Genomic DNA, 10,843 nt, shown 5'->3' with positions numbered 1-10,843 from the left:
GGGAGGGCAAAGGCACCTGGGCCGGGTCTCCCAGACTTCAGATATTCTTGGGCCATTGTCACAACTTTTGTCATCTCTGCATCCCATCTGTTCTGCTATTCGTTACTTTTTATCGTCAGCTCAGATTTTTTTCCTTTAGGAAAAACTTGTGTCACTACCTAAATACAAAATCTCTTGTCCCAGAGGGCAATTTAAATTTCCATTTAAATTGAATGGAAAATGTCCATTCTGTTGGTGCGGCTACCGCACTTGGGGAAACGCAGATCTGGCCAAGACCCTCACTTCTCAGATGAAGAAACCAAGGCCAAGAGAGGGGCAGAACCCACTGAGGCTGCTGGGGGCCTGCACTGGAGCCCTGGGGGGGGGGGGGCTCTGGTCTCCCCACACTGGTCCCATTGGCTCCCCCGCACTTCTCCTCCTTCCTCTCCCTTCCTCCCACCTCCCTTTCCCACCCTGGCTCTTCCCATACCCGCTGGGTCCTTCTCTCCGTTCCCCCTTCTCATTCTGCTTTCCTCCTCCCACTCTTATCTTATATAATCCCTCTGGACACTGGGTTACCTCTTTTTAAGAAGAAAGGGTGCAAGTGCCCCTTCTGGGAGCCCGGAACAGTGGCTTCTAGCCTTGGCTTTGTGATGGTGGGTAGTCACTTACTCTGTAGATTTCGGTTTTTCCCTTTGTAAAACGGAATTTGGAATCCCTGCCTTACCTCCTTCTCTGGATAGAGCATAAAGAGTGGATGTCTTTTTTCTTTTTAAGTCTTGGAAAAGCCCCTAACGGGTGTTACTAATCTAGGGTGAAGTGCCCCACCCCAACCCTCCCAACCCATGACCTCCTGCCAGCCCACTCTTGTTGCAACATGCGGTTGAGGGTTCCTCACCGCCCCCGTGCTGCTGCCTCTGCTAGGGAATCCTGACTTCTCGAATTCCTCCCCACCCTCACCCCTGCGCCCCACTCCCAGCATCCCCCGCGTCCTAAAACCCAGGCAGACAATGGGCCCTCCCCTCTGGATTACTGAGGAGCAGGGGCTGGCACCGGGGGTGAGCAGTGTAATCATGAAAAAGCCCTCTGTGGGTAGAGGGCTTCTGCATGAATTTTCTCAGCAAATCCTCCTGACCCGCCTGCCAGGTGAGGTCTGATTGACAAGGGGATGGAGGCCACGAGGGGCACTGAGACCTGGGCTGAGCTCTCAGCACTTTTCAATCCCTAAAGGAGGGTGCTGAGGAGATCGGGCACCCTGATTCCCCCACTTTGATCTTGCCCCCATCCGAGGTTCCCCCATGTGACCCCCAATCCACCACGGGGAGTCCCGGATCCGGAGGAAACTGACTCAGAGTTCATCCATCATTCATTCCACACACTCTGGCCATGGGGCAGGTGGTCTGCTCAGGACATCGGCCTCCAGGTGTTCACGGTCAAGCAGGAGACCCAGACCCGCAACCGGCCACTGCCCAGGGGACTGTGAGCCCTGTGCGCCCACGCCGGGGTGTTCCTGGTGCCTGGAAGCTCAGAGCAGGGAGGAGACTAGCTCTGAGATGGTGATTTATGGACAAGTGAGACTGGGAAGGGACGGGCCAAGCAAAGCCTCGACCCCGTAGGGACACTCAAAAAGCACGGCTGGGCACACTGGCCCTGGGAGGGATGGCACAGGGCCACGGACTCCAGCCACAAACCTCATGGGAAAAAAAATTTCTCGTGAAGCTCAGAAACCTCCCCAAACCATAAACGCTTACAAAATCATGGGCCCAAAGCAAATTCTTCTTAGTTAATGATAGAAAGCATGGGGTCATAAAAGTTGGTAAACATCTGCCCAAAGACAAGTTTTAGATCCATGATGACAGGTCACAAGTTCCAATATGTTGTCTTTTCCTAGAACAGAGAAGACGCCTGGTGTTCAGTGGTTGAGATAAGAAAATCACTGTATTGACAAGCTAACCCACTGCCAAATCAGTGTGTGTTTCTCCCTTGAATAAGCCTGCATTAACTCTTTAGCGTGCCTTCTTTCTTTCTTTCTTTAATAAACTTTACTACTGATTCCCACTGGCCCCTCTCATCTCTGAATTCTTTCCGCAGCGAGAGTCCGGAACCTGAAACGGGGTTCTTCTGCCTGGCACTGTTACCAGCAGGGTGCCAGTTACACCTGGAGGCTGTTTCTCCAGCAGATGTTGGTCAAGGGCTGCCCAGGGAGGATGTAAATTTCCAGGCTCTTGCCACTTTCCTGGAGCCCGCAGGTTAAGTGTGCTCTGACAGCTTAAGTGTGGCCTCTGCTGCTGGGGGACCCAGGAGCTGGATGTGGGGGTTGCCAGGCCATGAGAACCAGTGTGCATGAACTTGGCAAAGGAACCCGAAGGGATACAGACGGACTGGTGACAACACCTGCTCCTTCGGTGCCCATCTGCCAGCATCTGCAATAGTTTATTACGCACACTCCACCCAACACCTGTCTCCCTCTGGAAGCCTCCCAGTGCCTGGCACGTGGAGCACGTCTAATGAGTTTGGTAAATAAATGAATCAGTGGAAGGATGGAAGGAAGGAAGGAAGGAAGGAAGGAAGATGGGATTGACTTTACCCATTTTCAGCTGAGAAAACTGAGGCTCAGCGAGGTAAGGGACTAACCCAGCATAACCAGCCTTCCAGTCGGCTTCTGACCATGTAGCTGGTGCTTTAGACACTTCACCCAACTGGGGCAATTCTTTCCTTCCCCAGCCCTTTCTTAGATGGCCCAAAATAACCCCTGACTCAGCTGGGCCACAACTTCCCCTTTCCAGACCTCAGAGGCCCTCTAGGATTTTCTTGGAAGCAGAAGGGGAGAGGGGAGGGGAGCAGATTGGCCCCTCTTTCCTCCTTGCTGCCTCTATAAAGAGCTCGGGGAAACTGGAGTGCTCTGCAAGCACCGTCTGCTTGTCCCCAGCCCCTCTCCTCCTGCCCCCGACTTTGCATCCTGAGCTGCTTGATCTGCCTTCCTGGACATGGCAGGTTCCACGGCCATCGCCACCGGCCTCCTGCTTCTGGCTCTCTGGGCTGAACTCCCCTTCCTGGCAGGTAAGCCCCAGCCTGGGACTGTGAGGCTCTGAGGGCATGGTGGTGGGAGGGGGGCACTGACCGGCCTGGGGCTGGTGGGGAACACTGACGAGGGGCTGGACATGCTCAGTGCAGGGGACAGGCTTGGAACCGATCACCCAGCCTCTCTCCCCATCTCCTTTAGACTCTGTGATCCTCCCCTCTTCCTGCTGCATGTCCTTTATTTCCAAGAAAATTCCTGAGGACCGAATTGCAAGCTACCAGCTGTCCAACGGGAGTGTCTGCCCCAGAGCAGGAGTGATGTAAGTACCGCGTCTTCTGGGATACCTGTCAGGAGAGGGGCAGGGAAGGATGCGCTGCCAGGGTCACCGAAGAATAAAGAAAGAATGACCCGGCTCTGTGCATCCTCGGGAAAGTCACTTCACCTCTCTGAGCCTCAACTCCCTCACCCATAAAACTAGCAGGAGGACTCAGACTCAACAATCATTTATTAAGCACCAAACATATATGAAGCACTATTTGGGGTCTCTACTATTACCTTAACTAACCCTCTTAACAATTCTACAAAGTAGGTATAATTACCCCCATTTTCCAGAGGGCAACTGAGGCTCAGAAGGGTGACTTGTTCAAGGTCATAGATAGCCAAGTCTCCAGACTCCAAATAACCCCAGCGGCCTGTCACAGGGAAGCAGGTGTGAACTTGCTTTGTAAACAGTGGCAGGCAGTGGAAACATAAGATGCTGTTAATTAATTTTCTGCAGCTGGGTACCACCCAGCTCAGGGATGCTTGGAAGAGGGCACTCCCAGCCCACCCTTTCAGTTTGCAGTGCAGCCTGGAGGTGGGTGCCTTTTGGCTTGGGGGTTTTCGCTGCATTTTCTATTCCGCCCTCCTCCCTGCCGGTAGAGATTTTCTCTTTTGCTTTGATTCCAGCTTCCAGCTGGGTGGGGCCTCCACAGTTGACCAGGGAGATCAGTGACCCTGTGCCCTGCATCCTCCCCTCGCCCCATTATCCCTCCCCGCATGGAAACAAAGCTACACGGACCCCCAAATAGAAGCCACCGTGCCCAGAATTTGCTAGGAGGCCTGGGCTGGGGTGAAGAGGCCAGTGTGACCACAGGGTCCCTGCCAGGCCTCAGGTGTGCTTACCTGTCATTCTGTGCCACAGCTTTACCACCAAGAAGGGCCACAAGTTCTGTGGCGACCCCAAGCAGCCGTGGGTCCAGAGATACATGAAGAACCTGGACATCAAGTGGCAGAAGCTCTTCTCCAGGCCCAGGGCGGTGAAGACCCCTTTCCGGAGACACCCTGTCAACGGCACCACCCTCTAACCCACCCACTCCCAACCCCACCCTCCAACCCGAGCCTGCACCTGAGCCTCCCTGGCAGGTGGCTTGGGCCCCCGGGAAGCCAGCAATGATAAGGGGAGAGCTGCTGCTATTTTTCCTTTTCTCAACATCCCTCCCAGGGTAGGTGTCTGCTCCCTGGCCCTCTGCCATTTCTGGAAGGAGCCCTTTGTCCTTCTCCCTCCCGCTGTCCCCGAGCTGGAGCTGCTTCACCGCTGACTTCCAGGCTCCACCACAGCCGGGGTGCAGGAGGCCCAGCTTGCCCTACAGCTTCCAGCTGGCTCCTGAGGGCTGTCTGGTCTGTGGGGGATCCTACAGGCTGTCGGGCAGGGGACTCAGGGATGGCGGACAGTGACCTGTCAACAGTGCCAGCTCTCCAGCACGCTGGGAACGCTCCAAGCCCACGCCACATCCAGTCCTCTGAGTGAACAGCAACCCTGAGTTGGCAAATTACGAAAGTAGAGGACCCCTTAATTGCACCTGCTGCCGGATCTGGGCATTTCCCTGCACAATTCTCATGGGCTATGAGTAATCAACTTTTCAGGAACTGATGTTTTGTTTTGTTTTGTTTTGAAGAAATGGATTATAGTGGGTTGGGGGTGAGCCTGGGGAGTTTTATTTCTCTGTGAAGATATGATTTTGAGAGGTTCTGCTTTGTGACAAGGCCTGCTCCCTGCAGCTTAGGGGACAGAGACCTGCCTCTAAGTTGGGCTTTCCCCAGGTTTTGGTGGAGGGAGGGTGGGATGGGGATCAAGGGGGAGGAAGGAGCCAGATTTTTTTTTTTTTCTATGCATGAGATCCTATATGATTTGTAGTTAGAGTGTAGACACAGTTGCTCTTTTCAAATAATCCAGTAAAATGTGATTTCTCCTTTGAAGATGGTTGTGTTTTGTGTCTGCTCTTTGTCTCCTTTGGGGGGCAGGATTGGGTGTGGAGAGTGGAGGAAGTGCCCCAAGAGCGTCTGGGGGAGGGGGCATCAGCCCACCCTAGGCCAGGAGGGGAGGAGGGTGGCCTGAGCCCAGGGCATCCTGGGTGTGGTCTTGACCTGCTTTAGGGCTCCCAGCGATTAACTTTGAAAAACACACATGCTGTGGGAACCCCTGGCCCCCAAGTGTCTTGAAAACTGCACACAGCAGTTTGCTTGACCGAGGACAGCTAGGGTTTGACCTGGTCTCCTTGTAATATCAGGTGCTAACTGTAATCTATACCAGAAACTACCTCCTCCCTGAGACCCCCTGAGATACTGTTATCTCTATAATCCTCCCCTCCTCCCTGTTGATCACAATCAACCCCTCCCTACCTTGCAGGACCCAGCTCCCTGCCTTATGCATGCGGAGCCCTTATAACCAGTTTATCCAGCCCCCCAAAGAGCGGACTATTTCCATGTTGTGCTCTGAACACGCCGCCATTCAGAGCAGCTCCTGAATCCATTCAGAGAAGCTCCTGATTTCAGGGCAATGTGACTGACTTTCGCACCCTATAGGTAAGCCCCATAATAAAAGCTCATGTCTCAGAACGTGTCTGGGGCTTTCTTTAGTCCTTTGGCTACAAAAGCCCTCTTGGGCCATGACACATGCATAGTTGGATTCAATTACATAGTTTTAAAAATGTTTCAACAAAGAAGTACATTATATGCACGTGACTGCTTATAGGCATGAGGAGGCTATAAAATTACAAGAAGTGGGCTTTGGCTTCAAAAGATTAGGGAGAAACATAACCCAGACATAACACTCACCAACCAAGAGCAGTGTGGGTTTAATACCAATTCTACTTTATAAGCTGTGTGACCATGAAATAGGCCACTTAATGTCTCTGAGCCTTGGATTTCCTCATTTATAAAATGGTGATAATATCTTTCAACTCGGTTGGGGTTTTCCCCAGAAGCAGACCCTGAAACAAAGATTTGAACACAAATATTGTATTTGCGGGATAGGGAAACCAACACTAGGAGAATGGGGAGGTAATACAAAGAAGGGAAGACACCTCAAGCCAGCTACCCCAGAAGACAAGAGAGCTAAGCCCACTGGGGGGAGGGTAAAGCCCACACCCCCGAGCCACACACCTGCCACATCACTCACCTTCTAGCAAGTGGGTCAGAGCAACTCTCCGTGTTCAGAAAAAGCCCCCAAGGACAGGGATGCAGATCTAGGGGCAGCTGGAAAAAGTCCGCACCCCTTCCTCATTGATTGTTGATGGGGATTATAGATAAAATGTGTTGAGTGCTTGGCACGTAGCCAGACATTCAATATCTAGGAGCTAGTCAAGCTGTTTCACCTCTAATACAAAGCAGACTAAACAGTCATGCCAAAAAACAGAAAGGAGAGGGACTGTTTTGGTTTGCTAAAGCTGCTGCAGTGCAATATACCCAAAAGGGACTATGGCTTTTTCAATGGGGCCTTATTAGTTTACAAGTTTACAGTTCTAAGGTCATGAAAATGTCCAAATCAAGGCAGCGAGAGGAAGATACCTTCTCTGATGAAAGGCTGCTGGCATCCGGGGTTCCTCTGTCACGTGGGAAGGCACAAGGTGATGTCTGCCGGTCCTTCTCTCCTGGTTCTGGTTTCAGTGGTGGTCTCCAAATGTCTCCGGGCATTTCTCCCTCTCTGCCCTCTCTCTGTGGTTCTGTCTTTTATCCTCTCATAAAGGGCTCCAGTAAAGGATTAAGACCCACCTTGAATTGGTGGGTCACATCCCAATTGAAACAACCTAAATAAAGTTCCCACCTACCATAGGTCTGCACCCACAAGAATGGATTAAAAGAACACGGTCTTTTCTGGGGTACATAACTGCTCCAAACCAGCACAGGGACATTCTGTCTGGGGGACCAGATCCTGCCAAAATCCTCATTGCAGAGCTGAGCCTGAGTGTTGATTGGGGGTTCCCTCTGGAGAGAAAGGCTTGTTCTAGGGTGGTGCACGGCTGGCGCGAAGATGCAGAGGTGGCATTCAGGGGTGAGAGACTGAACATGCAAATGGACAACGGCCAGAACACATATGACAATAGAACTGTGACCCACACCCTCTGAGGCCACTAGCCTGGGAAGCCAGACCACAATCCCTGCAGCTGCCCGCCCAGAACAATCAGCCCTTGGTGGGTGACTGCCTGCTTTCCTAGGGCCCCCACTTTTCCAATCCAGGACCAGTCGGGGAAAGCACACACCAATCACAGAGGATGCCCCACTTCTACTTAGCCTGCGTCCCCGTGCCAACCACCTCCAATCAGAGCAGAACTGAAGTTTTCCCTTTTTTCCACTGGAAAGCTCTCCGTCTCCCCTGCCTCTGTCTCCACCAAATGCAAGGAATTTACCCCATGCCCAGGAGCATGTTTAAAGATGTTTACTGTGGTTCATTCAGGAGGGACTCAGTGAAGATATATTATTATAGGATATTATGGTATATATTATATATTATACATTGCATTATATTATCATTAAGTAAACATTATATTATTATAATATGAAAAAAGCCAGGTGCACAGAAATGTGTTGGCTGGGCCTATTAGTCTAAAAAAAAATAGCCAGGCCCCGTATGATCATAAGAAAAACACCAGACAATTTCCAGTAGTGCGGCATCCTACAATAGATCTGACCAGAACTCTTTGAACCTTTCCCGGCCATCAACAGTACGACACGTCTGAGAAATGATCACAGCCAACTAAGGGGATCATGATAATCAAATGTCACATGGTGACCTCCACAGCATCCTGGAACAGACCAAGGACACTAGCTAAAAACTAAGGAAATCCGAATATACTATGGACTTCAATTAATAATAATAAGTATCAACATTGGTTCATTAGTTATGACAAACATGCCAATGTAAGATGTTCATAATAGGGGAAGCTGGGCGTGGGTTGTGTGGAAACACTCTGTCCAATCTTTGCGATTTTTCTATAGCTCTAAAATTGTTCTAAAAAAATAGAGTATTTAAAAGACAAAAAAAGATATACACATAGAATTAGCTACTTGCTGGACACACGTAAATCGTGAGGAGTGGTCTTCCATGGCGAATGGGGAGTGGGGGTCTAGGGCAGAGTGAGGTTTCCTTTCTGTGTCTTTGAACATTTTATGCTGTGCTTTTATCACTTCGTAACCGAAACTAGCGTCCAGAAGCTGTCGTGCAGCCCCTACCCCTTTTCCTGGGCCTACAATTTCGGGGGTGTTCCCGGCTTCCTCCAGCTGCTCCAGGTCTGCATCTCCAAGCCTGGAAGCTCTTTCCCGAAGGCAACCCTGCCTTGGCACCCAGGGCAGGCTCAGCCTCGACTGATGGGAGAACTCAGGGTGCGGGTTTTACGCCAGGGTTTCCCCGTCTCCCGATCAGCAACTGGCTCGGTGACACACTCTTCCTGCCTGCCTCCCCGCCCTGCTGCAGTCTCTGCACCCCCAAAATAAATGACATACTCTGGAATCCTTGTCCCAGGCACTGCTTCTGGGTTAAGCCAAACCAAGTTAACTGGTTTAAATGACAAAAGCAGCAAGGAGAGAGCTGTGATCCCAGTCCTGTAGATTCCTGGCTGGGAGATACTAGGGGAGGCTATTTGACTTCTCTGGTCTTGGTTTCCACATGTGTAAAATTGGAGATTGAAAATGCCTACTTGACTAAAAGGGGGAAAAGAAAGTTAACAAAATAAGGTCACAGTGGCTAAGAGATTTCAGATACAGTCGAGAGGCTGTATCTTGCATAAGGTTTCTCTTATGCAGTCTCCAGCTAGACATCCCAAATGGCCACCGTATGCCATGCCCTTACCAACGGTAGTTCTGAAATACCTAGGTCCCTATCTGAGATTCTATAAAAGATTCACTCACTAAGTTTATCTCTCAGAAACTTAAATCCACCAGAGTGTTCCTATGCCAGACAAGTCCTAAAACCCAGAGGCAACAGCCTCTTTAAGAACAACAATCAGATGCAGCCCCCTTCCCCATACTGTTGACCCCCCCTTTCAAAATGAACAAGTTAGGGTGGTCACTGCCTGCACACATCTAAAGATCAAGAAAGTGATTAAATGAGAGGAAGGGTTAGCAACAGACATGATAGGATTTAACAAAGGATTACGAATACTGACACTTTATATAAACATATATATTAGATGCTAGGGTATCAGAATAGCTAGAAGGAAATAACTGAAATGGTGAAACAGTAACTTATAATAGTCTTTGAAATTCGCTCTATAGCTATTCGTTGAATTGTGCTTTGAAAGTTAGCACCTTTCGGTATATATCCTATATTTCACAATAAGGAAAGAACTGAAACTTTGGAGTTGTAACCCATAACATTTTTTGAAATTACCTATATGGCTACTTGTTGAGCTTGTACTTTGAAAGTTAACACCTTTCTGTATATATGTTACATTTTACAATAATAGAAATGACTGAAATTGTGAAACTGTTACCCATACCATTCTTTGAAATTTGCTAAGTATTTGTTAAATAGTACTCTGAAAGTTGTCACTGTTATGCATATATGTTAAAGTTCACAATCAAAAATGCATTAAAAACATTGGGGATAATGGAACTATTTCATTGGTCTGCGGTAAGGATTAAGTGAGGCAACTGATGTATGGGAGGCACTTAGCTCAGTGCTTGGCCAGAGGACGTGATCAATAAATGTCAGCTCGCCCAAGGTCAGTGTTGGGGTCAGGGGAGAGCTGGAGCTGGGCCTGCCGCAGCGGCCCCTACCAACACACCCAGGGCCGTTGGCTGTGGCCGGAGTGCAGCCCGCTGGGGACCCTGAACAGACGAGCAGCTGTCCCAGCCTGCTGCTGGAGAAGAGTTCTAGAACATGAGCCCAGGACGTGGATGGCCAGACTGTGTGTGGGAGGTGGCAGACTGACCACCCTGCCCAGCTCTGGGCATGCCTCCAAGCCGAGTGATGCCCGTGCCGAATCACCCACACTCTTTCTCAAGCCACCTTGTGAAACAGGCAAATTCTGGGTGCGGCCAGGGATGTTGGACGTCCACCAGGGTCGGGGTGGGCCTGGGCTGGTTTGTGGCCAAGTTAGGTCACAGTTAGCCTGTGGTTGGTGGGGAGAGTTCTTGTTTGTTTTTTCCCTTGCAAAACTGTCATATGACCCATGAATACTACTACATGGCTGGTATGTCAAAAGGTACCATCCTAACCCCAGGGTTGGGGAAGGGAAATGGGGGAACCAGGCAGAAACGAGGCCCTGAGCCCGAGGTGTGGGTGAAGGAATTGGAGGGAGAGCTTGGGACAGCAGTTCATGACCCTGGCTGGGCCTCAGGATGGGACTGTGGACCTTCAAATGCAGATTCCCAGGCCTTGCCCCCTACCTGATGAAGACTCTCCTGGGATGGGGTCCAGAGAGCTGCATTTTTAGCAACCTGCCCTGGTGGGTCAGTTGTCCAGCCAGCCTAGTTGGGCTTTGTCTTCTACACCAGGAGACAAGGGACTGTGGAAGAGAGAGGGGCCTTGTGCTTTCTCTGGCCCGAAGGGGACTAGTTGGGTTGGGGTGTCTGACCCAGGAG

At 50.6% G+C, this 10,843-nt stretch overlaps 1 protein-coding gene across 1 annotated transcript; it reads left to right on the top strand.

Moving 5' to 3' along the window:
* Positions 1–2,870: 2,870 nt before the first annotated feature.
* Positions 2,871–5,075, top strand: CCL24 (C-C motif chemokine ligand 24). The gene is made up of 3 exons (XM_037815013.1): positions 2,871–3,039; positions 3,203–3,320; positions 4,185–5,075. The coding sequence occupies exons 1-3, from the start codon at positions 2,967–2,969 to the stop codon at positions 4,345–4,347; spliced, it is 354 nt and encodes a 117-aa protein (XP_037670941.1). The 5' UTR covers positions 2,871–2,966; the 3' UTR covers positions 4,348–5,075.
* Positions 5,076–10,843: the final 5,768 nt, after the last annotated feature.

The sequence above is a fragment of the Choloepus didactylus genome, chromosome 21 (assembly GCF_015220235.1).
Source record: "Choloepus didactylus isolate mChoDid1 chromosome 21, mChoDid1.pri, whole genome shotgun sequence".
Classification (NCBI taxonomy): domain Eukaryota; kingdom Metazoa; phylum Chordata; class Mammalia; order Pilosa; family Megalonychidae; genus Choloepus; species Choloepus didactylus.
The sequence above is the reverse complement of the archived record's forward strand: the minus strand, read 5'-3'. Positions and strand labels throughout refer to the sequence as shown.

Excerpts from the sequence above, each read along its gene's own strand:
- CCL24 (XM_037815013.1), top strand. The coding sequence starts at position 2,967 with ATGGCAGGTTCCACGGCCATCGCCACCGGCCTCCTGCTTCTGGCTCTC. Across the intron at positions 3,040-3,202 it reads TGAACTCCCCTTCCTGGCAG|ACTCTGTGATCCTCCCCTCT; the intron begins GTAAGCCCCAGC and ends CATCTCCTTTAG. Across the intron at positions 3,321-4,184 it reads TGCCCCAGAGCAGGAGTGAT|CTTTACCACCAAGAAGGGCC; the intron begins GTAAGTACCGCG and ends TCTGTGCCACAG.